The following is a 26,405-nucleotide window of genomic DNA, read 5'->3' on the forward strand; positions in this document are numbered from 1 at the left end:
CTTTTGTCTAAACCAGTAATATGGGAATGTTATTGTTCTTTCAGCTGCTTCAGTTGTACGTGATGCCACTGGGAACGTCAACGACACCATCATAGCTGGCATGAGCTGCAATGGGACTGCAGATGCCGCCTGCTACTTAGGCTACGATTTCTCCCGCTGCAGAGAAGAAAAATGTGCCTATGGCCTCATGAATAATTTTCAGGTGAGAAACATTTACTGCTGAGGCTCCGCTTTGCTTGAAACAAATCTATATATCCATTTTAAAAAGGAAAAAAACAAGTTTCTGTTTTGACATTTTACAAGATATTTAACCTTTGATCTGTGCATATTATTTTTCCTCTAACATACTCCTTTTTTGAACTATCTATAAAATTTGGGATAGATTTCACATAGCTTTAACACACTGGAAATGCATTAGAAGCCACCTGTGGCTCAATAGTGGCACATCGTTGTCTTAGTGTCTTTTATCACTATGGTTAATGACGGTCAGTCTTGCACAGGCTACGAAACTCAGGATGACAGCTGTTAGAGCACCTTATGCAGCATTTGCTAGCATAATAACAATGCACACTTGGACAGGAACGTGATTACTGGCCAGCCCATTCAAATCATCCCACCTGTATCCCTGTACCGTGTGCTGACACTTGGACAAAAGCAAAAAGAACACATGATGGACAGAATGTTGAACAATGCAAACATTCACCGCCAGTCACAAAGATCTGGATTTAATCCATCATTTTTGTGCCCACCACACCACTCCAGTTTGGACCCAGCCATATGAAAATCAGTCTTGACCCTCATCTCCATAGAAACAGTCCAGCCAGAACTGCCAGGCCAGGTCCTCCCTGGACAGGAATCAAGTTTCCTGTGACCGGTTTTGAAGAATCACCCTTCATCATTCAGGCTAGCTTGAATCCAGTGGTGCAGTGGCATGGTGTGCAAAGGAATTATGGATTTAACCAGATCTTTGTGACTGGGGGTGAATGTTTTCATTGTTCAGCATTCCGCCCATCATCTGTTCTTTTTGCTTTTGATACCGGGACAAAGGCAGTGGTGTCCGCAGGCAGGGCTGTAGCTACTACTGGTGCAGCAGGTACAGTGGCACTGGGGCCCAAAACCCTGAGCGGCAGATGGAATATCTGAGAGATATGGTAGACTCAGGGACCCACTCAACACATTATCAGAGTCGGAATGGGTTCACAATTAGGACTTGGCACTCCCAAAAAAGTGGCCCATGTCCCCTGATCATCCCTTTCATGGCTCACCATCTTCTTTGTCCCAATGGAATCCGGTTATTTTTTGTTATTTGTTTTTGTAGTTTTAAATAGTGTGAACTCGATCCTAATGCACTGGAGCAATGTACATGAGCACTAGTTACATTACACAAGATCAAATTAATTTTTGTTTTAGGTATGGGTATTAAGCGATTTGCCTAGAATCACAGTATAATGAGTTGATGCTGGGACTTGAACCTAGTTCCGTCTGCAGCTCTGACTATAGTGCTACATCCAAATTTATACAACCCTCTCCTTCCCCCAACAAGGCCTATAAGACACTTGGGCTGAGGTGACAACATCTGGCCCCTAGCATGGCCACTCACCCGCTCTCTGGCCCACTATAGCCTCAGGGCAATGACCTGGCAAGCACGGTGTCAATAAATCACACTGCTGCTGCTCCAGAGGGGCTTAGGTGAGAATGACACAAACGCACAAAATCACCTGCCCCCGCGAGGCCCCTGCATACTTCCACCCTCCCCACATCCCACCTTGGCCTAAATGTGATGGTCTGGTGGAGGTTGACACTGCTTCTGGCAGGGCAGGCAATGCGAGGCAGGGGGTCGAGGTAAAAATGCCCCAAAGGCTAAAGCAATGCCTGGCCCCCAGCCTCAATTCACAGCATGGCAGCGGAGGGCCGATTATACTGGCACCATCATAAAGTGGCCCAGCAGGGTATTGGGAAAGAAAGTAAGGGGTATATTTAAGAGCACCTAGCGCCACCGGAGCAGCACTTTTAGTGACGCTCCAGTGGCGCTATGACCTGCGCTGTTTTTACAAGGTGGTGTTAAGTCACTTTATGTGGGTTAACGCCACCTTGTAAATACAGCTCCTTCACACACAGCCCTTTGCTTGGAAGGGACGTGCAATGGGTGTTGCTGTGGGCGTGCCACAGCATCACCCATTGCATTTTGATTCTGCCTCCGATTTACAAGTTTTTCTTAAACCTGAGGCAGCTCGAAAAATCTAACACCACCCCAGGGATGGCATTAGCAAGGAGCTACGAGAAGGAATGCCTTTATTACTCCTCATTTTTTGCTTTTGCTACGCGTGCTGCATTCTGCAGCACACATAGGAAGATCAAAATGCCTGACCTGATTGCTGATGTGCAGGTAGGTGTCCCTTCCCATACATAAACAATCAAACCCCTCAACGCAGACATCCTTGAGCGATGGTGCAAGGATGCCTGCGTTGGCGCAGGCAGCTTAATTTAGCACCAGCGCAGGGGACAACACAGAGGTGTGCTGTATTCAATTAAATAAGGCGCATCCATGCGTTGTGAAAATGATGAAGCGCGGACCTGCCAATTTCTGCGCAGGGTCATCTCCGTCATTTTCTTTTAAATATGGGCCTACGTTTCTTGGGCCAGTTTACAGAGGCCATAAAAAAACGGCCCACCGGAGACCCTCAGGCACCGGCCCATCAGCCAATGCCCGTCTTCCCAGTCCAACCCTGCACATTATGTAGGGGGCCCCATTTTTGTGTGTTACACCACTGATTTTACTATGCCAACAGCAGTCAACTGGATCAATTTCCTTGCTTGCTGACTGCATCTTTTCTATGTTACTGCCTGCAGGGCTAATATATTAGGCTAGTTTCATGTCCAACACGGCCAGCTGAATAATGTCTCTTTTTGCAGAGAACGTCATTCTTTTAATGTTCAAGCAGTGCCCCTTTTGAAAGCAGCTTCAGGATCACAGGATCACAGCTTGAACCTCAAACCGAACTTCAACACCCAGCACCTATAAGAGAAAACAGAGATACACCCTGGGGACAAGAGCTTCATAAGTTGTTAGACAACAAACACAGAATTTATAGTGGTTTTGATTTTCTTAAGCTTTTTGACTCCTATGTTCCATGCATGCTGTGTACAAATGCTAGCTGTATCTTTCTCTGTGTGTGTAAGAAATGGGGTCTTTGATTGGCAGTCACGTTACCCCCTGTCCAAGCAAGGACCCTCACTCTAGTCAGGGTAGAAGAGAATCACCCTCAGCTAACCCCCGCCTACCCCCATAGTAGCTTGGCACGAGCAGTAGGCTTAACGTCAGAGAGCTAGGTGTGAAATATTTGTACCAACACACACAATAACCTAATGAAAACACTGCAAAATGAGACAACACATGTTTAGAAAATAGAAAATATTTACCTAAACAAAACAAAACCAAAACGACAAAAATCGACAATACACAAGTCATCAATTAAACAAATAGAGTCTTCATGTAATTTTAATCACAACACTAACGCTGTTAGCGTGAAAGATTACCTGGGTGCATTAACCCTGCACGGGCAAATGTGCGTCAAAAAGGGCTTGAAATGCGTTGATATCACTCACAAGCGAGACAGTGCGTCGTTTCTCCTTCAGTCGAGTCGGCGTGCGTTGTTTCTTCTCTCCACAGGAGAGCGATGCGTCAATTCAAACCACACTGTTGGGTCTGGGTAGGCCTTGCGTCGTTTTTACAGGGCCAGCGATGTTTGTGTTGGAAATCCTGCCGCACGATGATCTGAAAACCACGCAGTGCGGGTTGGGATCTCACCAGCCTCCGTCAGCGATGCTGCATATCATTTCACCAGCCGCATCCGGTTATCTTTCAGTCACGCTGCAGGCGAGCATCGATTTTCAGCTGCAACGCTGGCGGCGCGTTGATTTTTCAGCTGCGGATCGGAGTTGCGTCAGTCTTTTCCCCGCACGTGGTTGGTGCATGGATTTCTCACCCTTGGGCTGCCAGCTTCTCCTTTCAGGGTCCCAGGAAGTAGATGGGCACCACTTGGCAGAGTAGGAGTCTCAGCAGCGGCTCCAGGTGCTGGCAGAGAAGTCTTTGCTGTCCCTGAGACTTCAAACAATAGGAGGCAAGCTCTAAATCAAGCTCTTGGAGAGTTCTTCACAAGAAGGAAGGCACACAAAGTCCAGTCTTTGTCCTCTAGCACAGGCAGAAGCAACAACTGCAGGAAGAGCTCCACAAAGCACAGTCACAGGCACAGCAGCTCTTCTTCCTCAGCTCTTCACCTCTTCTCCAGGCAGAGGTTCCTCTTGGTTTCCAGAAGTGTTCTAAAGTCTGTGGTTTTGGGTGCCCTTCTTATAGCCATTTTGCCCCTTGAAGTAGGCTTACTTTAAAGAAAAGTTTATCTTGTTTGTGAAATCCTGCTTTGCCCAGGCCAGGCCCCAGACACACACCATGGGGTTGGAGACTGCATTGTGTGAGGGAAGGCACAGCCCTTTCAGGTGTGAGTGACCACTTCTCCCCTCCCTCCTAGCACAGATGGATCTTCAGGATATGCAGGCTACACCCCAGCTCCCTTTGTGTCACTGTCTAGTGAGAGGTGCAACCAGCCCAACTTTCAAACTGACCCAGACAGGGAATCCACAAACAGGCAGAGTCACAGAAATGGTGTAAGCAAGAAAATGCTCACTTTCTAAAAGTGGCATTTTCAAACACACAATCTTAAAATCAACTTTACTAAAAGATGTATTTTTAAATTGTGAGCTCATAGACCCATGTCTATCCGCTCCCAAAGGGAATCCACACTTTAATCATATTTAAAGGTAGCTCCCATGTTAACCTATGAGAGGGACAGGCCTTGAGACAGTGAAAAACAGATTTAGCAGTATTTCACTGTCAAGACATATGAAACACATTACTATATTTCCTACCTTAACCATACACTGCACCCTGCCCTTGGGGCTATCTGGGGCCTACCTTAGGGGTGTCTTACATGTAAGAAAAGGGAAGGTTTAGGCTTGGCAAGTGGGTACACTTGCCAAGTCGAATTTACAGTTTAAAACAGCAATACACAAACACTGCAGTGGCAGGTCTGAGACATGATTACAGAGCTACTTGTGTGGGTGGCACAACCAGTGCTGTAGGCCCACTAGTAGCATTTGATTTACAGGCCCTGGGCACCTCTAGTGCACTTTACTAGGGACTTACTAGTAAATCAAAAATGCCAATCATGGATAAACCAATCAACCATACAATTTACACAGAGAGCATATGAACATTAGCACTGGTTAGCAGTGGTAAAGCGCTCAGAGTTCTAAACAGGTCATGAGAAATAGGAGGAAGGAGGCAAAAAGATTGGGGATGACCCTGCAAAAGGGAAAAATCCAACAACACTATTAATAATTGTTTATATATTTTTGGCACTTAATAAGATGTGTTCCTCACCACCAACTGGAATCCATGTTATCAGTCCTAAAATAATGTTAGATTGATTTCAGATGTGCAAGACTGCAGATTACATGGAGCTGTCAACAAGCTTTTTCATCAGAAATGTAACTTCAACCTGCAGGACACACCCAGAGTAAACCGGAAGAGTATAGGGTAAGCACATATCTTTGAAAGTCCAAGGATCCTCCTGCATGGGCTCTGAGAAGCCCATGGAGATTTGAGAGAGCTCTTAGAAGCACCTATTCTATCATGCCTTTGGTTTTAAACCAGGCTTCTCCAGCACAATATTTAAACTCAGAGGATCAGTCCTACTAGTCTGCCTCAAAATCCATCAAAGATATAATGCACCAAAGACCTAGTGGGGTTTTACAGAATGATAAGGGATGCACCAAGCATGGAATTTGGGTCCAAAAATGAGAGCCAACCCATTAATAATGGTTGCTTTGAAATATAGAAATATCTATACTTGCATGGTTTCCTCTTCCAATCCTTGCATGCTTTTCTCTATTTCAAGGTTTTCAAAAAAATAAAACATTCTTACGTATCAAGTTAAACCACGTACCTGAAATTTGCTATAACGCTATTGGTCTTCCAACACCAGCCATGAACCTTAGGTTACCTATCACTTTCTAGGACAGACTATGAGCCTGCCTCCTCCTATGTACACATTACCTCTTCCTTCCACAACTGCACCCTGAAACCTCCTTTGGATCACCTAATCTTGTCTCTTTAATTCCTCTGTTTAGTGGCAACCATATTCTTTAGCACTGTCCCTCGCAAACCATTTTCTGGCACTTTATTTTTTTTTTTGTATATTTATCTATATTTAATTTTTAATTGTGTTATTGAAATCATTTCTGCATGTCAGATAGACTAACAGAATAATCGTACAAAAACAAAGTTTCTCACAGATTTTCAAAACAAAATGCTGTATGCTGAAGGCTCGCCAACCGTTGTGGAAAACCAGCACCTAATGTATTTTTTATTGAAGTGCTAAACACTGTGGCCTATTCACAAACTACATTTTGTAATATGTTTATTAGCTCTACAGTAGTTCTACTCACATACTGCAAAATGCAATTCGTAAACCTACTTGAGGAGATCTCTGCCTCTGCTGTCCATGTGGACATCTCCACGGGTGTGCGTACATGTTTTGGTATTAAATGTGAGAAGGACCAGGGTAAGTGGCTGGGGAATGGGAAATGCGTGTAAGATTACAAACACATAGCTACAATAGAGCAAACCTATTGCTATTCACAAACTACAGTTCTCAAATTAGTACTTCTATACAGGCCATAGAACAGTCATAAAAGTACTCCAGCTCATGCTTGGAGTAAGTCTAGTGTCACACCTGGCCACTCAACGGTACTACAAACTAAATACATTTAATTAATAGTTTGAGGTTTATATTATCTATAATTGTTTTACAGCTTTAAAGTTAGATCAAATAAAAATAATATTTCATATATTTAAACATTCTTAACTTGTTTAAAAACATGTTAATAAACATTTAACTGTTTAGTAGGATGTTTACATTATTTTAAAAAAATACAAACCACACAACTAATATTTAAATGTAATAAATATGAATTCAGTATTAAAATGCTACTGAAGGTTTTAAACTTTGATTAAAATAGTATTTTTAAATTAACATAATATCTTTTAAGTGGTTAAGTATTTAATAAATATATATTATTTTATTATTTTATCATATTAGTTATTTGATAATAATATATATTTAAAATTAATTTAAATTTTTATTTCACAGCAAAATATTCATGAGACCACCAGGGCCATGGTGGAGGTCCGGCCTCCACATTACGACTGTGGTGGAGTCACCATGGTCAGATCGTCGACACTGCCAGGTTGCCACCAGCTGACAGCCTGATGGTGCTGGCTGTCTCAATCCGCCAGGGCAGCGCCTGGGGATTACGAGGCCCTGCCATGCAAAGGCTGGTGAAAAGGGGATACCTGGGGCCCCATGGGGCCCCCTCTCAATGCCCATGCACTTGGCATGGGCAGTGCAGGGGCCCCCATCGACAGCCACATCACACTTTTCACTGCCGAATTACGGGCAGTGAAAAGCACGGTGGGTGCTGTCGCACCCAACGCACCGCCACATTGCTGCCAGATCAATTATGAGCCGGCGTCAATGTTAAGGGTCTGTTCCCCGCTTGGCTGGCAGGCGGAAATGCTGCTTCTGCCTGCCGGCCCAGTGGGGAACTCTCAATAGGGCCGGCGGGCAGAAGACCACCATGGCGGTCTCCGGTGCCAATGAGTTTGGTGGGCGGCCTCCGCTGCCCACCAAACTCATAATGAGGGCTTGAATCTCCCTATTTTTATTATAGGGAGATCTCCCCCCTGGTGGTGGATACCCTACCTACATGTGAAAAGTTACTATTAGCAACTTTACACTTGTACATGCAGACTTAGATGTCTCCAGCTCCTGAACTGAGAAGTTGGAGACATAATCCTGCACTAAGGTATTACTCTACACTCAGAAGTTATGAATGGCAAAAACATGTAGACTTACACCTAAGTGAAAGAGTAAACTTAGACATGAGTAAATCTGCTTGTGAAAAGGGTCCATTGTGTTGAATACTGAATGGAACACTTCTTTCTCTTGCAAATTTAGAAAGTGTGGTTACATTTTTAGACCATTATAGAAAAACAATACCAACATTTTGTTATCTTTACCAGATAATGGAAGGGGACTTTGAGCATTTATTTCCCATCCATCACATTGTGCTAAATTACTTTTTCATGAATCACATTCCCAACACATTTCACTCATTTTCCAAATGCTATTTTAATCCACAAAAATGCTTCTTCTGAGAAATTATATGCAGATTCGGGGCTGATTACGAGTTTGGTGGTCCCAATGCAGGACCACCAAACTCACGGGGGAATGCCATGGTGGTGGTGTCCCTCCCACCCTATTACAAGATTTCCACCAGCCTGACCTGGCTGACCGGTGGACACCTTGAAGTAGAGCGTTCCCGCCAGACCTGCAGGAACAGTGCTACGAGATAGCACTTGGCTCCCTTGAAGGAGCTGAGTGCTATCTCTTAGCAGAGAGGGGGCTGACCAGCACCTTCGGAATATGCATTGTCTGCAAAGCAGACAGTGCCCATTCCAAGGGTGCTGGGCAGGGGGCCCCTTGCACTGCCCATCCCATGAAAGGTTGTAATCAGCAGGGCAGCTCTGAGTTCAGCGCTGCCTGGTCTGATTACAACCAGGACCGCCGTCAGCCCGTCGGGATCTTGGATTCTGGCAGAAACAGCGGTCTGTTGGAGGGTCCACCTGCCAAACTCGTAATGTGGCAGTTGGACCACCACTGTAAGTCAGGCGGGCTTGTGACTGCCAGACTCTTAATCAGGCCCTTAATCTCGAGGTCAATCATTTTTATAGACAAGGAGTTTGACCATTAGATTGTTTTTAACATTTTACATAAGAACAGCCCAACGCATCATATTCACTCAACATTGTAAAACAGTGTTGTCACACTTTTTCAGAATTAGACATTGAACCAATGTTATAGTATATGCTGACTCTTGGTACACAATGACTGCATTTGCTTTTTATCATTTCACTTTCTTCAACAGTTTATAATTGTTAGAATATTCGAATTTTTGTCAGAATAAAGAAATTAGGAATAAAAGGCTTCATCAGTATAAAGAACCTCATTGAACTATAAATTAACATATGTCTATTTCAATTTCTAAGCTGGTTGGCCTCCCTCTAAATGTAGTTTAATGAAGAGTGGTTCTTTTTTCAACAGGTCATGAGCATGGTCTCTGGATTTGGCCCCTTAATTATTGCTGGGATATTTTCTGCAACACTTTCCTCAGCTCTGGCATCACTTGTTAGTGCACCTAAGGTTTTTCAGGTATGCAATACATGGAAATTTTTTTTTAACTATGTGTGTGAAAAAAATGTGCTTTGCACTCTTATCCTTCAAGGCAGACGGGCAATATTTTTGTGTGAATACAGCCTTATTATCAATCCATCAAGTGTTCAGAAAATTTGAACCTCAGCTGATCTTGCACTCTATAAAACTTTGAATGGCTAGTTAGTTCACACTTTTGAAAACCAAATCAAATTTACTTTATTCAGATTTGTAAATTGGCAGTTAATTTAATGAAAATAAGGTATGCGGAAGAAAGTGCTACCAGAGACGCCGCTCATTTTGGAGGCGTTTTCTATTGTCTAGACAAAAACAAGCGGATGTAGAATCACATATGCTCTATGCTATGCTGCTATGTGCCAACGTAGGCTTGTGGACCTGTGACACAGAAAGGGATGGAACCTCCGTAATTATGAAGCCAGGACACGTTTAGTGCAGCCTGGCTTGCACTGTGCTCAGCACAATTACAGAAAGGAGCATAATACCTACTATGATCTCAACTGGTCTTAGATGTTAGGAACAATCTTTATAAACGTTCTAGTTATCCACTGTGTCTAATAATAAAAAATGAAGTGTAGATGTAAGCAAAATATGGGTGTATTGCCTGAAACGATTTCTAAAATAGTAAATAACTAACAGTAAAGAGAAAATGCTGGTCTCGCTTTTATTCTTTTGAAATGTTTTCGGCTAGAAGAATAGTTTGGAGAATTACAGCTGAAAATGTGTACATCTCCCTTAAAAATATATGACGACATGAGTCTTGGGGTAGGTGACGTCTATTGGAATGTCAGTGAGTATATGAAAGACAAGATTACATGTGTCAACCTGTCAACAAATGTGAGTCTTGGTCACCCAGGTAGCAATCAATGAAAATATGGGACATTGGCTTTCACAGATGGCAACCAGTGAAGTTATGGGACACAAGGTTGTACAAGCAGCAACAGTACAAGCTCTTTATAAAACAATCGAATGAAGGTAGTGTCCTTAAAGTAGCAAACAATGTTACAATTTATTAATTCGTTTTTATTTTTGTTACTTGTATATGACGGCGAGGACTAAAATATAAGACAAAGAGCCACATGTATAAACGTCAGGTTTTGCAACTTGCAAATTGCGAGATTTAGCAACTTGTGTGTCGCAAAACCTTCAACGCACGAGGCTACGGACTGATGTTTTACCTAGTATAAGGTTGTGCGTAGAGGACATGAAATCCAGGCTCTTTTAATTATATTTAGGACCAGATTTACTAAAGTTTTGCATTGTCTTTGTGCCATGCAAGGTGATGCAAGAACAGCAGAATGACTTCTGTAAGATGTAAAAAGTCATGCAAGGGGCAATATATGCTGCTCTGTGTGACTTTGTAAAGAACGGTAATGCAACATAGCAGCAGGCATTGTGCAACAATTCATGGTAGTAGGCATTCCATGAGTGGAGCATGGGTATTCCCGTGCATCCACCTGTGATATTTGATGCAATCCCAGATTTACTAGTGGAAGTAAACCTGGGAGTGCACCAAAAACTTTCACCTACCCCAGAGAGGCATAACAAGGAGAAATATCCCTGTTGTTTTTTTTTGCTACTTCTTCTTTGTATGCGTGATGCAGAAAGAGAAAATTGCCTCTACGGAATTGTTTTTGTGCCACAAGGTACCACTTCATGTACATAAACATTCTTGTTCTTAATGAAGAGCATTGGTGCTTGGCAGTACACAGTGCACCAGCACTAGGAGGGAGCAAAAGTGTGACATATCTTAGTACATATGGTTCCTTTGTGCTCTCTCCATTTCATGCAACACATTGCAGTAACTTTCCTGGCTGCCCTGCTTTGTGTGAAAGATCAGTAAAGATCAGTAAATATGACCCTTACATGCTATGCACTATCTTTCATACATGCTTTGCCCTCTGTAGCCTCTAATCAACCAGGGGACAGAGGCCATGTCTATATTTTATATTGTCTCAGTTCTACCAGAAGGATTTGTGAGGCCCAGGTCACAAGCCTCATGCTGATCAACTCCTGCTCTTCTGGCAACAAACTCACTCATTTGAAATTAAAACAACGCTCAGGAAAACCTTTGGATACAGCTCAGAATATGGCCCCACCTGTTAGCTGTCCTTGTTCTTTGTCTCATTGCTTGCATGGGTGTGGCTCCAACTAAATGAGGAAATCTCTTTGCCTCTGCGCTTGGACCGTATTATAGATGTGGATGCAGATGAAAACAGGCCTTTAGGAGGCACACTCACAGTGTGCTCAGAAAAGTGGCACACTTTCATTGCACCTCCTGAAGGCAGCCCTCTGGAGGATGAATAGTGTCCCCTGGAGCCCCCGAGACACTCTTACTGGTGAGTGTATGCACTGCAGGGGGATATCTCTCACCTCTTCAAAGTGCAGGTGATTTGCCACCAAACCTTCCTTTTAAATATTATTAAGTCACCCCAAAGCAGACTTTGTAGTCCACAAATCTGGCTCAGGAAGGAACCGGCTTGGCAGTTTGGGCTGGACTGTTCCCATTGGAACAAGACCAAGGCTGATTTGCATATAGATGGGTCTAAACTTAGCTAGCATGGTGTGCAAAATCACAATGGATTGGGACGCAGCCTTGAGTAATTACCAGTGGCTGACATTGAGGCAAGCACTTAATGCATCAATTTTTGTATACTTTAGTATGTTGCTTAAGTGGGCGGGTTCTGTGCATACTGTGTCACTGGAACCAAGCTATACTCGACTGATGAGCCCATACTAAAGGTGAATCCAGTCCTGGGTTGGTTGTGTTCTGGTTCAGGAAGAACCTGGCTTGGAAGTTTGGTCTGGACTGTTCCCGTTTGAGCAGGGTCAAGAATGATTTGCAGACAGATGGGTCCATACTTAGGTGACCTGGTGTGTGCAAAATAATGATGAACTGAGATATGGCCTCTAGTGATTGCCAGTTGTTGATATTAATTCAAGCATTCCATCCATCATTTTTATATACACATAGTCCACAAGGAAGGGTGCATGGTATTTAAAACTAGGACATGTTGAAATGTAATATTAACATGTCCTTACTGTGACTAGCAACAGAAAGCTACTTTTACTGTGGGAAGTCTGGCTAGGCCATAGAGAAACCCCTGGAAGCAATATTAATTAAATATTTATGTAACTGCCTCCAGTTGGGAACAACTAAAATATGATTCAACAACTCATTTAATATTTATTTGAGGCTCAACATAATGATGAAGTCAGATATTTGATAAATATTAAGACAACAAATGTTTAGAATGGTCCCTTTTCCCTGCCTGAAACTCCTGAGGGCCAATTTACATGAGCCTTCAAACTGTCACCCACCTGGTGAATGGTTTTTATAATTAAGGTGTGAAAACTGCTCCCAGAGCAGAGACAAATGCCGGGGCGTGGAGAGGTGTTTTTGTTCCTCTTGCCAGATGACCATTTGGGTTGTGTCCAGGAACTTCATTTATGTCAAATGGACCTCCCTTGTCACAAGTAGATGTTAGATGACACCTGGACAGGGCCCTTCTTTGTCCTCCGAGTCAGACAGGCACCAAACCCAATGGAGGAGAGCAGCCCCCAGAACTGGTTTGAGTGACCATGGAGGAGGAGCTTCTCATTATCCTAGCCACACCTGTGGGTGAGAGCATAGGCTCTACACAAAGTGGAGAAAGGTTTCACCATTTTGGATTTTAGGAGTGAGGGGCACTGTGGGATTATTTGCAGTTGAGCAGACAGGAATTGCTGCAAATGTGAGTAGAGCAACTCCTTCGAACTTTAGCCAGCTTCAAGAGCAAGGTGCAGTGTATTTAAAAAGCTTGGCATGTACTTTTGAGCTTTACATTTCCTGGTAGCGAAAATATCTTAATTTTATTTTTCACTACTACAAATTTATCTCTCCCATGTGATAGCATTAGAGTTGCCTTGTTACATTTTATAAGTGTAATTTCCAAATCAGAAGAGAGGAGCCCCTCGGGTTTGGTGTCCCTGGAATCATAATAGAAAATCCTAACTTATGGTGAAGTCAGATTTTTAATTACAATTCTGAGAATGCCACTTTTAGAAAGTTGGCATTTTCTTTCCTTAAACATTTGGTGTCTGCAGGCCGCCTGGGTCACATAGCTGGGTGGAGTTGTCAGTTTGGATTTGTGTATTCCTTCTAGACAGCCACACACAATGGGACAATGGAAGCTTAAGCATAACAATGGGTCGCCACTCGCAGGATGGGAGAGAGAAAATGGGCCTGAATAGGCTATGTTCTGTCTCCACAAAAATGACTACATACCACTGTAGCATCTGCACACCTCAAAGGCATGCCTATAGAAGCTTCTCCCCACTTCAGAGGCACAGCTGGGTATAAACAGAGAATCCCAGACACCACCACTTCACCACACTTCTGAACCTCTGGACACTCTGCCAGGAAGAAAGACTGCTGTGCTGTTTAAAGGACTGCCACTCTGCTTGACTGCAACTCTGAAGGTGCTGTTTCCTTGCTGTGCTGACTGGCTGTCCTCTCACATCAGGAGGCAGAACTAGACCTGTAACTTCATCTTGAACTAAGGATCCCCGAGTGACACAAAGGACTAGTCTGCTGTCCTCCTGATATGAGCCTCAGGGACATAACTGGTCACGTCTTGAACCAGTTCTGACTCTTAAAAGCCCTTGGTGTAGCTCTTGCACTCTTTAATTTAAGCTTTTGGGCTCTTTGTGACAGCGAGTAGGCCCGTTCAAACAAGAAAGGTGCAGCTCGCATGGAAAATCAGCACGATCCATTGCAAGTCCATGTCTTTGCCCAGCAAGCATTGGCCCCTTGCGTGGATTACTAATGCAAGGCTCCAACCTGTCCTGCCTGCTCCTCACACGATGCCAATCATCGCCAGTGACGCTTTCCTTGCTCCCAGCAAACTTCTTCCATGCGAATGGGACTCTTGGCACAAAACCTCAGAAGGTAGAACTGTATCCAACTGCCGCCTATCGGGGTCGGCCTGAACTTTTGAATTTGACTCAGACTAGTGCAGGGGTCTTCAAACTGGGGGGCAGGGCTTCAAGTAATCCTTGGGGGGCACCAGGCTCTGGCCAAAAGAAGCATTAGTCAGATAACAGCACTTTGTTTTAAGCAGAGAATCAATTATGGCATTTTTAAAAAGGTAATAGAACTTAACTACAATGTTTATATAAGCCTAGACATATTTAAACATTGCCATTTTATTAGAATTATTGTGAAAAATTCTGAGGAGAGCCTAATGATTTTCTTTTTCCACTTAGAGGGTGTGGCATTAAAAAGTTTGAAAACCACTAGTCTAGTGGGACCAGTTAGCTGTGGTTGCAGTTTATTCTTTCAAAATGCATTATTCCGGTTCTACTGATTGGATTTTTTGTCATTTTGCTCTTGTTTGATTTATTACATTTTGCTCTATTTTTATAACTTGGTGTGTGATCTTTTTGTGAGGTGGTTTCACTGTCTTACTGTTTAAGTGTTGCAGTAATACTTTAAACATTGCTTTTAAGTTAATCCTGACTGGTGTGTACCAAGCTACTAAGGGGTTGAGTACGAGTTAATATGTGGTTGCTTGTGCTTTACTCTGATTAGTATTATGGTTGCTGCTTGACCAGGTCTCACACTCCAGTCAACTAGTAACCCAATTTCTAACATTGGTGATCAGCGGCGAGGATGAGACTTGGTTTGTGAAGTGCCATACAGAGACTTGGTGTACACTACCATGCCATATTAAAGACCAATTCACGTTTATATTCTTCCTGACTGGTCTTTTTGTTTTTCCAAATTAATTCTTACTATACCTGACGGTGTCTGTGACCTCAATTGCAAAGATGGAGTTTGAGCTTGTTAACCTGGAGAGCTACATTGTAGCTCAGCTCAAGGAGTTTTGCCAGGAGAGGGGGCTGCCTGCTAAAAGGAGCATCAAGAAGGTGGAACTTCAAAAATATTTGAGAGCATGGAGAGAGGCCCATCAATTGCCAGTCACAATAGATGACCAGGAGGGTGAGGAGGATGAGTATGGATCAGAGCAGGACTCACAGGAGGGCATTGCACTATAGCCTGTTGAGGAGGGCTGTAACCTACTCTCAGGATTGGAGATCACTTCACGTGCAGGGAGCGGTGTGCCCTCTCGAAATCTGTCCCAGGAGGAGCGGGCAGAGAGGAAGGCGGTGAGGGAGTACAGTCTGGAAATGGCTAGGATCAAAATAGATGAAAAGAGGCTGGCCATGGAGGAAAAGAAGCTGGCTATAGAGGAGAAAATGACCTAGGAACACTTGGTTCATGAGAGAGGCCTTAAGGATCTGGTCATCAAGGTCAGACAGGCAGAGCAGAGTCGTCTAGCAGTGATGGTGGCAGCATTTCTTTAGTGCCCTCTGGAGATAAGAGTTGCCAGTCTTCTCTGGTGGGTACTGTCCATGCAAAGAGCAGGTCTCACCAGAGCTTCGCATTGGCAGTCATTGCAGGTGGCAGAGGTATGGTGCAAATGGGTCTGTTTGCCATCCATCACAAGAAGCCTAAAACTTCAGGATTTTCAACTTTTCTTCAGGAGCAGTACACTCTGAAGCCAGCCAAAGGTCCAGGACCAGGGAAGGCAACTCTTGGTGATCAGAGACTTAATCCAGCAGAGATATACAGGGCTCAGGGAAGCCCGGCTGCAGGTCCAGACATGTCCAGATGCAACAGGTCAGCTAGGCACTTGCAGGGAGGCCTCTGAGGTTTGTTGTGTTCCTGTAGCTCACACAGGAGGTCAATACACTTACTCTTGGAGTCACTCATGTCAGACTCAGTTGAAGGCAAGCAGGTCCAGTCTTCCTTCCCATACACCAAGGCAGTCCTTCATCCAGCAGGCAAGTTCTCTGGCAGTATGTCATTCCTTCTTCTGTAACTTCCTCAGGTCCAGGAGTGTTCTAAAGAGTGGCTATGGAAGTCCAATATTTATTCAGCGTGCCAAACTTTGTGTGGGGGGACTCCCTGTCCTACCTCCTCCTCTGTGTCTGGAGCGTTCTTCCCCTGTCAAGGCTGTAAACTGCCTAGGGGTGAAGAAAAGGCAGGATGCTGATTTGTTTTGTCTGCCGGAAGCAATGCAATTTTAATTGTAAGTGTGGCTGGGCACTACCTCTCCCCAATCTTCTTGCCAAGATGAAACATTCTGTCCACACCTAAGCCCCCTGTGTGTTCTGTTGGAAAGTAATGCACAAACCCCAACAGCAGTGTAGTTCACAATCATGTGACCCAGGGCACTGGCAGAATGCACAAATGGTTAGGGCAGAAAATGCCAACTTTCTAAAAGTGGAATTTTCATAATTCTAACTCAAAATTCAACTTCACAATTAAAAAGGCTTTTAGTTTATAATTCATTTGTGTGTGAACAGCATGTCTCTATCTTCTTATAGTCTAAAGTTGGCACTTATTAAATCTAATAAGGTAACCCAGTGTTAGTCAATGGGGAGAGATACACCTTACAACAGTAAAAAATGACTTTAGGAGTTTTTCTCTGCAAGGACAAGTAAAACATAGGTACACATGTCCTACTTTATAAATACAATATACCATGCCCTATGAGCCTACAGTGCCCGACTTCGGGTGACTTATAAGTATTAAAAAGGAGGTTTTAGGCCTTAAAAAAGGTTTATTTTGCCAGCTCCAAATAGAAGTTAAAAACTACATGACAAGCTACAATGGCAGGCCTGAGACATGTTTTAAAATAAGCTACTGTAGTAAATGGCACAGTGAGGGCTGCAGGCCACTAGTAGCAGCTAATTGAAAGGCCTTGGATACAGGTAGTACCATTTACTTGGGGCTTACAAATAAATTAAATGTACCAATCAGGTATATGCCAATTCTACCATCTTTTAGGGAGAGAGCACAGACACTTCACCACTGGTTAGTAGGGAAAAACTGCACAGAGTCCTAATGCCAACAAAAATTATTTTAGCTACAGGAGGCAAAAATCTGGTGGTGACCTGGAAAATGATCCAGGTCCAACAGTATTTTTTTTTAATTGTTTAGTAATATTTTTAAATATGGTTGTATTGCATTTTAGTATATTTTGTTGTCATTCCCTATTTTGTATTTTATTTTGTTGCATTTTTTGTGTTTTTATATTAGTAATTTAATAATGATATAGTATATTTAACATTTTTATTGATGTTTTTTATCATAAATATATAAATGTATATGTTGCATTTTTTTTTAATGTTACCTATTTTTAATATGCATAATCATTTTAAAACATTGATTTATATATTGTTAATTACATATTTATTTGTTTACATTTATTTTTAAGTATTACAATACAAATGACCTTTATTTTTACATTTTTATATTGTGTATGCATACTTTTTAATATGTAATATGTCCTTAAACCACAATAGTTTTGCCATAATATTTCACTACTGCAACATGATGGTGTCAATATTATGTAACAGAAGCTTTTAGTCTTAAAGAAAAGACAGCACTGACACTTGTAGTATGGCTGACCAGAGTGTATTGAACAAATGAATGGATGGATCAGAACATGGAATATATGAGTAGAGAATGTGGAATGCAGGTGTGGGGTGGGTATTTGAATCTTGACCATTAGCATGGCCAATTAAGACCATCGGCAGTTAGTACTTGTTGCTCCATGCGTTTAGTAATTCAATAAAATATAATAGTACTTGCCGTGATCTTCTGTGTTTAGAACCTTCCTTTGAAACAATGATCTGGCTGGCTGATCTGCATTCTGGCAGTTGTGCCTTAATCGTAGTTCAATGTCCACCATCATTCCTGTTGACGGGGTGCATCATCCTTTGGGTCATTGTCATTAGTGGCTATTTAGTCCATCACTGGCCTGCAGATCTATGGTGGACATATCCAATTTTGGAGAGCTGCATAAAAGCAGCATTTTTCTGTCTGGGACTGCAGTGCAGATGCAGGTGGTGTGATTTATGGTGCCCTAAGGTACTCAGAATTTACTTAATTGGTGTTTGTGCCACATGACTCAAAGCATTTAACACCTACAGTGATATCTGTTTGTAGACCTCTTCTTTGTGCCAGCACTGACAGTCTCATATTAAAGAAACTGGCTCTTTTTTTTTTTATAATTGTCATGTTGTTCTTGTCTTCTCTATCAAAATCCCATTTGCAAACTGTTTTTCTCAACTGCTCAGTAGCAGAACTAGCCTGTGGGGTTGTATTCAACGTATCATAACTTTAAGGAAGAAGACGAAGGTTGCTGACCTTGGTGGCCCTTTCTCCTTAGATTCAGTAGGTCACACCTTTTCTGGAATTCTTCATCCCTCACACTTTCAAGTGAGTTGCCCTGTATGGTTCTTCCAAGGAAGTATTGGTGTTGGCATTGTCTTTTTTTCTGTAGTGATTTTAAAAATTGTGCAATTTTTTCTAGACAAGAATGAAACCCAGGTGATGGAAAAAACAGGGTTATGGTGTCAATTGTAGCCTGGTGGACGTCCATGTTTGTAACTCTCTGTGTCTTTTTTAAGTAGGCATCTTTATAAGTTCTAACGTTTGCAGTTGGCAGATTGGACGTTTTTAAACTCTTTAATATTGCTACTAGTGGTTATCCTCCTTGGGGATCAGTGAATGTGTGACCTGATAAGTCATATTATTGCCTTGATTGCTCTAGTTCGGAACTACTGCTGATGAATGCTCACCACTGGCACTAGGACCCTTCTTTTTTGACACAGTATTGCAGTGGCTTCACATTTCCACTGAGCAATTAGTTACTATGAGTTCTACTTAACCAGTATTACATCCATGTGGATTTCCTAATGGTTTGTGCCTAGAAGTCTTAAGATGCATAAAGTAAAAATCTTATTATTCACTTTGTTCATTATTGCCTGAGGTGACCAGGATTATGTTGTACATGATCAGTTTCTTGTTTAGTACTGTTCTCATCATTGAATGCTTTGGCATTAGGAAGGAGAGAGGTTTGCTCATTTCTTCCCATAGCGGAGGGCGGGGGTTATGTTTTTCACATGGTCTCTGCATTGTGAGATGTAGCTGTACATTTTGGGTTTGACTTCCATTGCTACTCAGGATAAGTATGCTGCAGTGGTATCCTCCTGCATTTTTATTATTTCACAGTTAGTATGCAGCATACTTTTGACATGGTGCATGTGCATCCAGCTGACCCTGTCTTCTCCATTTTCTTCATCTTCCTGTAATGTAGTTCATTCTCAGGCTGCATGACAAGTACCATTTGCCGGTGTCCAGACTCTTCGTTGTCTGGGTAAATGTGCCATTGGTTGATAAATCCATTCTTGGTCATTGGCATGTAGTTTTTTACTTCCTCACATGTAGGTGATGGTTGGCATGATCATTGGTTTTGTCTTACAGGTATGTTGATGCTTATTCAACTGCAGGCATGGATGTTGTCTAGTGATTGGAAGCACTGTGGTTGAGACTTTGGATCTTGTTCATCTCTAATCCTGGAGTTTTTAGGGGCATATTTATACTCTGTTTGCACCAAATTAGCATCATTTCTTTTTACTCTAATTCAGTGCAAAACTAACTCCATGTTTTTACTTTGGTGCTAGACCTGTCTAGCGCCAAATTTATGGAGTTAAAGTCATTTTTTGGATGTGAAAACCTACTTTGCCTTAATGAGATTCAATGTAGGCGTTCCCGTGCATAAAATGACTCTATGGCCTTAACGCCATATTTATACTCCTGTGCACAAATGGTGCACAGGAGGGAGGAGGGGTCAAGAAATGAGGCAAAGCTCCAGGCGTTAGGGGACATGTGGGCCTATTTCCATGGTGAAACACCATGTAATAAGTCCACAGGTGCCCTCCCCAGGGACACCCCCACCCACACCAGAGGGACAGCGGAGGATGGGGGACCCCATCCCAGGTAAGTACAGGTAAGCATTTTATTTTATTTATTAAAGTGCCATAGGGGGCCTTGAAATGGGCCCCCATACATGGCACAGGGTGTAATGGCCATGCCCAGGGGACCCTGGTCCCCTGTGCTGGCCATTGGGGTGGTGGGCATAACTCCTGTCTTTTCTAAGACAGGAGTCATGTGGTATAGATGGTTTTGTATCAGAAAATGAGTCTAGGCAGGTATAGAGTAATTTTTTTTTTACTCTAACCTGCCTAACGTCATTTTTTGGTGCAAAACCCCCTTCTTCCATACCGCCAGCCCCACCCGACTAACGTCATGTTTCTTTACACTGACCTACCCTTTGCACTGGCTTGCACCATTCCAGAAATATGGTGCCCGGCTGGTGCACAGAAATGGTGCAACCCGGTGCTAAACTTTTTTGTGCAAAACTGCATTAGTGCAGTTTTGCCCCAAAAAGTATAAATCAGGGCCTTAGTTTGTCAGACATGCATACTTTCCTGTGGGCCCTATCACATGACAAGTGGTTTGTGATTAGACTGCAACTGCTGAGTGCGAGAGTCGAAGATTACCCCACTGCTTAGGATGCACTATGAACTGTGACAAGGGAGATGGGCCATGGCATAATTCTCTGCTTCGTAGTCACTAATCGTCATTACAATCAGTCACATCTCTCCCTGACTCAGCCCTATTTGCTTCCATTTTTCTCCTCTGAAGCCTACCTATTTAACCATTGTTGTCCTGCTTTGGGTGAATGGGCGGGATAATTATTTCCCGAGAACAGAGAGAAAAGCTTAATATATTGTAGAATTGAGAGAACTAGCATGGTTGCATCTTTTCCCTTACCCAAATCACCCCTATTCTCTAAGGACTCTGACAAGGAACAGAAAAAGGTTATTTGCAAGTACGCAGGGTGTTCTTCCATGTCTTGGCTCCAGCTACCAAAATATGTTTGTTATGCCAGTTGTTAAAATCACGTGAAGTCGTTTATGTTCATCTATACCAGGAATGTCCTGCTCAGGAGGGATGTGTCTATGCCACATTTACATTGAACATAAATTAAACCCATTTACCTTAATGGCTACCTTACAAAATCTGTCATGGATCCAGCTCTCTGTGACTAATGTGGAGACTCCTAATCTGTATGTTGAGAGGGGCCATGTACTGAACATATCTTTAGCAATGTCAATCAAGGATTTTTTAAGACATTTGTAAGCAGGTTATTGTCAAGCCTCACTATTGTAACTCTAATCACTTTTTAATGTACATATTTTCCTCAACAGGCTTTATGCAAAGATAATATCTACAAAGCTCTGCACTTTTTTGCCAAAGGATATGGAAAGAACAATGAGCCAATCAGAGGATATGTTCTAACATTTGTGATTGCTATGGCCTTCATTTTAATTGGTCAGTATATGCCCTCAGTCTTTGTGCATTTAATACATGATCGGCTATTGCTATCGTACAATCAGCAATATTTTCACAGAATTATGTCAAAGTAATGGGTCAAGGGCTGTAATCAATGCTTGCACCATTATTGCCATATATTACGGATTTGTTTTAAATAACCTCCTCCCCTGTGCCTCTGTTCTTCATACTAATGGAAGGTTATCAGTTGTAGAATGTATCTATGCAATATACTTTTTACTGGTATCCGAATATAGCGTATTATATTCATTTTGAAAACACTGACATTTCTTTTTCAACTGCTTGCTAATTACGTTGTACAACGTTTGAATTAAATGTAGATATAACCGAGATGTCTCGAACATTTTTACTTTATTTAATAGTTAATTCACACATGTTGATAGATTTTTTTTCTAAGTTGACATTTTTGGTTTAAAGACAGTTTTTTAAATGAGTTATTGTCCGGAGCGAATAATAACTTGACAGACCAAACGCGAATAGTAATAGTTTAAGCGCTCTACTATTCATTGGGCTTCACGAGCCCTATGGCAGGTCATCTGTCCATCCATCCACCTGCATCATGGAGCAACATCACATTACAAACACATGGCCTGGGAAATTGTGAGAAAGTAGCCTCTTTCTAGCCTTGTTACCCCCACTTTTGGCCTGTTTGTGAGTGTATGTCAGGGTGTTTTCACTGTCACACTGGGATCCTGCCAGCCAGGGCCCAGTGCTCATAGTGAAAACCCTATGTTTTCAGTATGTTTGTTATGTGTCACTGGGACCCTGCTAGTCAGGACCCCAGTGCTCATAAGTTTGTGGCCTATATGTATGTGTTCCCTGTGTGGTGCCTAACTGTCTCAATGAGGCTCTGCTAACCAGAACCTCAGTGGTTATGCTCTCTCATTTATTTCAAATTGTCACTAACAGGCTAGTGACCAATTTTACCAATTTACATTGGCTTACTGGAACACCCTTATAATTCCCTAGTATATGGTACTGAGGTACCCAGGGTATTGGGGTTCCAGGAGATCCCTATGGGCTGCAGCATTTCTTTTGCCACCCATAGGGAGCTCTGACAATTCTTACACAGGCCTGCCACTGCAGCCTGAGTGAAACAACGTCCATGTTATTTCACAGCCATTTTACACTGCACTTAAGTAACTTATAAGTCACCTATATGTCTAACCTTTACCTGGTAAAGGTTAGGTGCAAAGTTACTTAGTGTGAGGGCACCCTGGCACTAGCCAAGGTGCCCCCACATTGTTCAGAGCCAATTCCCTGAACTTTGTGAGTGCGGGGACACCATTACACGCGTGCACTACATATAGGTCACTACCTATATGTAGCTTCACAATGGTAACTCCGAATATGGCCATGTAACATGTCTAAGATCATGGAATTGCCCCCTCTATGACATCCTGGCATTGTTGGCACAATTCCATGATCCCAGTGGTCTGTAGCACAGACCCTGGTACTGCCAAACTGCCCTTCCTGGGGTTTCACTGCAGCTGCTGCTGCTGCCAACCCCTCAGACAGGCATCTGCCCTCCTGGGGTCCAGCCAGGCCTGGCCCAGGATGGCAGAACAAAGAACTTCCTCTGAGAGAGGGTGTGACACCCTCTCCCTTTGGAAAATGGTGTGAAGGCAGGGGAGGAGTAGCCTCCCCCAGCCTCTGGAAATGCTTTGTTGGGCACAGAGGTGCCCAATTCTGCATAAGCCAGTCTACACCGGTTCAGGGACCCCTTAGCCCTGCTCTGGCGTGAAACTGGACAAAGGAAAGGGGAGTGACCACTCCCCTGACCTGCACCTCCCCTGGGAGGTGTCCAGAGCTCCTCCAGTGTGCTCCAGACCTCTGCCATCTTGGAAACAGAGGTGCTGCTGGCACACTGGACTACTCTGAGTGGCCAGTGCCACCAGGTGACGTCAGAGACTCCTTGTGATAGGCTCCTTCAGGTGTTGCTAGCCTATCCTCTCTCCTAAGTAGCCAAACCCTCTTATCTGGCTATTTAGGGTCTCTGTCTCTGGGGAAACTTTAGATAACGAATGCAAGAGCTCAGCCGAGTTCCTCTGCATCTCTCTCTTCACCTTCTGATAAGGAATCGACTGCTGACCGCGCTGGAAGCCTGCAAACCTGCAACATAGTAGCAAAGACGACTACTGCAACTCTGTAACGCTGATCCTGCCGCCTTCTCGACTGTTTTCCTGCTTGTGCATGCTGTGGGGGTAGTCTGCCTCCTCTCTGCACCAGAAGCTCCGAAGAAATCTCCCGTGGGTCGACGGAATCTTCCCCCTGCAACCGCAGGCACCAAAAAGCTGCATTACCGGTCCCTTGGGTCTCCTCTCAGCACGACGAGCGAGGTCCCTCGAATCCAGCGACTCTGTCCAAGTGACCCCCACAATCCAGTGACTCTTCAGTCCAAGTTTGGTGGAGGTAAGTCCTTGCCTCACCTCGCTGGGCTGCATTGCTGGGAACCGCAACTTTTGCAGCTACTCCGGCCCCTGTGCACTTCCGGCGGAAATCCTTTGTGCACAGCCAAGCCTGGGTCCACGGCACTCTAACCTGCATTGCACGACTTTCTAAGTTGGTCTCCGGCGACGTGGGACTCCTTTGTGCAACTTCGGCGAGCACCGTTTCACGCATCCTTGTAGTGCCTGTTTCTGGCACTTCTCCAGGTGCTACCTGCTTCAGAGAGGGCTCTTTGTCTTGCTCGACGTCCCCTCTCTCTCCTGGTCCAATTTGCGACCTCCTGGTCCCTCCAGGGCCACAGCAGCATCCAAAAACGCTAACCGCATGATTTGCAGCTAGCAAGGCTTGTTGGCGTTCTTTCGGCGGGAAAATACTTCTGCACGACTCTCCACGGTGAGAGGGATCTGTCCACCAAAGGGGAAGTCTCTAGCCCTTTTCGTTCCTGCAGAAACCTCAGCTTCTTCTGTCCAGTAGAAGCTTCTTTGCATCCACAGCTGGCATTTCCTGGGCATATGCCCATCTCCGACTTGCTTGTGACTTTTGGACTTGGTCCCCTTGTTCCACAGGTACCCTAGATTGGAAATCCACAGTTGTTGCATTGTTGGTTTGTGTCTTTCCTGCATTATTCCTCTAACACGACTTCTTTGTCCTTAGGGGAACTTTAGTGCACTTTGCACTCACTTTTCAGGGTCTTGGGGAGGGTTATTTTTCTAACTCTCACTATTTTCTAATAGTCCCAGCGACCCTCTACAAGGTCACATAGGTTTGGGGTCCATTCGTGGTTCACATTCCACTTTTGGAGTATATGGTTTGTGTTGCCCCTATCCCTATGTTCCCCCATTGCATCCTATTGTAACTATACATTGTTTGCACTGTTTTCTAAGACTATACTGCATATTTTTGCTATTGTGTATATATATCTAGTGAATATTTCCTATCCTCTCACTGAGGGTACACTCTAAGATACTTTGGCATATTGTCATAAAAATAATGTACCTTTATTTTTAGTATAACTGTGTATTGTGTTTTCTTATGATATTGTGCATATGACACTAGGTGGTACTGTAGTAGCTTCACACGTCTCCTAGTTCAGCCTAAGCTGCTCTGCTAAGCTACCATTTTCTATCAGCCTAAGCTGCTAGACACCCTATACACTAATAAGGGATAACTGGGCCTGGTACAAGGTGCAAGTACCCCTTGGTACTCACTACAAGCCAGTCCAGCCTCCTACATTGGTTGTGCAGCGGTGGGATAAGTGCTTTGAGACTACTTACCACTCTTGTCATTGTACTTTTCATAAGAGAAAAATATACAAAACAAGGTCAGTGTATATACACATAGCCAAAAAGTTTTGCATTTCCTCTTTTCACTCTTTTCTAAGTGCTGAAAAGTACTCCTAACTTTCTAAAAAGTTCTAAAAAGTTTAAAAAGTTTTTTTTCTCTGTCTTTCTAAAAGCTCTGACAAACTTTTTATCTTTTACTATCACTTTAACTCTCTCTAAAAATGTCTGGCACAGGCCAAAATGTTGATCTGTCCAAACTTGCATATGATCACCTTAGCTGGAAAGGAGCAAGGAGTCTCTGCATAGAGAGAGGTTTGAGTGTTGGGAAGAATCCTTCCTTAGAACTGTTAATTAACATGCTTAGAGTACAGGATAAGGCCATAAGTGCCCAATCTGTTGAAGAAGTAGCTAATGGTTCTCAATCTGATCCAGGGACTCCCCCAGGAAAAGATTCAGGAAAGAAACTTCTCAGCCTGCCCATTACTAGACAGTCTAGCATAGTTGGTACAGAGGTTGAATCACACCATACTGATGGTGTGCTCTCACATTATACTGTTAGCCAAGCTGTTAGGGTGCCCTCTGTAAGGGACAGGTCTCCTTCTGTTCATTCCCATCATACCTCTGTATCTAGAAATGTCCCTCCCACCCACCCTGATGACAGATTGTTAGAAAGGGAGCTCAATAGATTGAGAGTGGAACAAACCAGACTGAAGCTCAAGAAGCAACAGCTGGATTTGGATAGACAGTCTTTAGAATTAGAGAAGGAAAGACAGAAGTTGGGTTTAGAAACCCATGGTGGCAGCAGCAGTATTCCCCATAGTCATCCTGCAAAAGAGCATGATTCCAGGAATCTGCACAAGATAGTTCCCCCTTATAAGGAGGGGGATGACATTAACAAGTGGTTTGCTGCACTTGAGAGGGCCTGTGTTGTACAGGATGTCCCTCAAAGGCAGTGGGCTGCTATCCTATGGCTATCATTTAGTGGAAAAGGTAGGGATAGGCTCCTTACTGTGAAAGAAAATGATGCTAATAATTTCCAAGTTCTTAAGAATGCACTCCTGGATGGTTATG

The 26,405-nt window shown here is 43.4% G+C and overlaps 1 protein-coding gene across 3 annotated transcripts in view; it reads left to right on the forward strand.

The window, feature by feature from the left end:
• SLC12A1 (solute carrier family 12 member 1) overlaps positions 1-26,405 on the forward strand; it is a 372,378-nt gene that overhangs the window by 158,060 nt on the left and 187,913 nt on the right. For all 3 annotated transcript variants that reach the window (XM_069222497.1, XM_069222494.1, XM_069222496.1), the window contains exons 11-13: positions 45-202; positions 9,222-9,329; positions 21,459-21,582. In XM_069222497.1, the coding sequence (XP_069078598.1) occupies positions 45-202; positions 9,222-9,329; positions 21,459-21,582 (390 nt within the window). The remainder of the gene's footprint in view (positions 1-44; positions 203-9,221; positions 9,330-21,458; positions 21,583-26,405) is intronic.

This window comes from Pleurodeles waltl, chromosome 3_1 (assembly GCF_031143425.1).
Source record: "Pleurodeles waltl isolate 20211129_DDA chromosome 3_1, aPleWal1.hap1.20221129, whole genome shotgun sequence".
Taxonomy (NCBI): Eukaryota; Metazoa; Chordata; class Amphibia; order Caudata; family Salamandridae; genus Pleurodeles; species Pleurodeles waltl.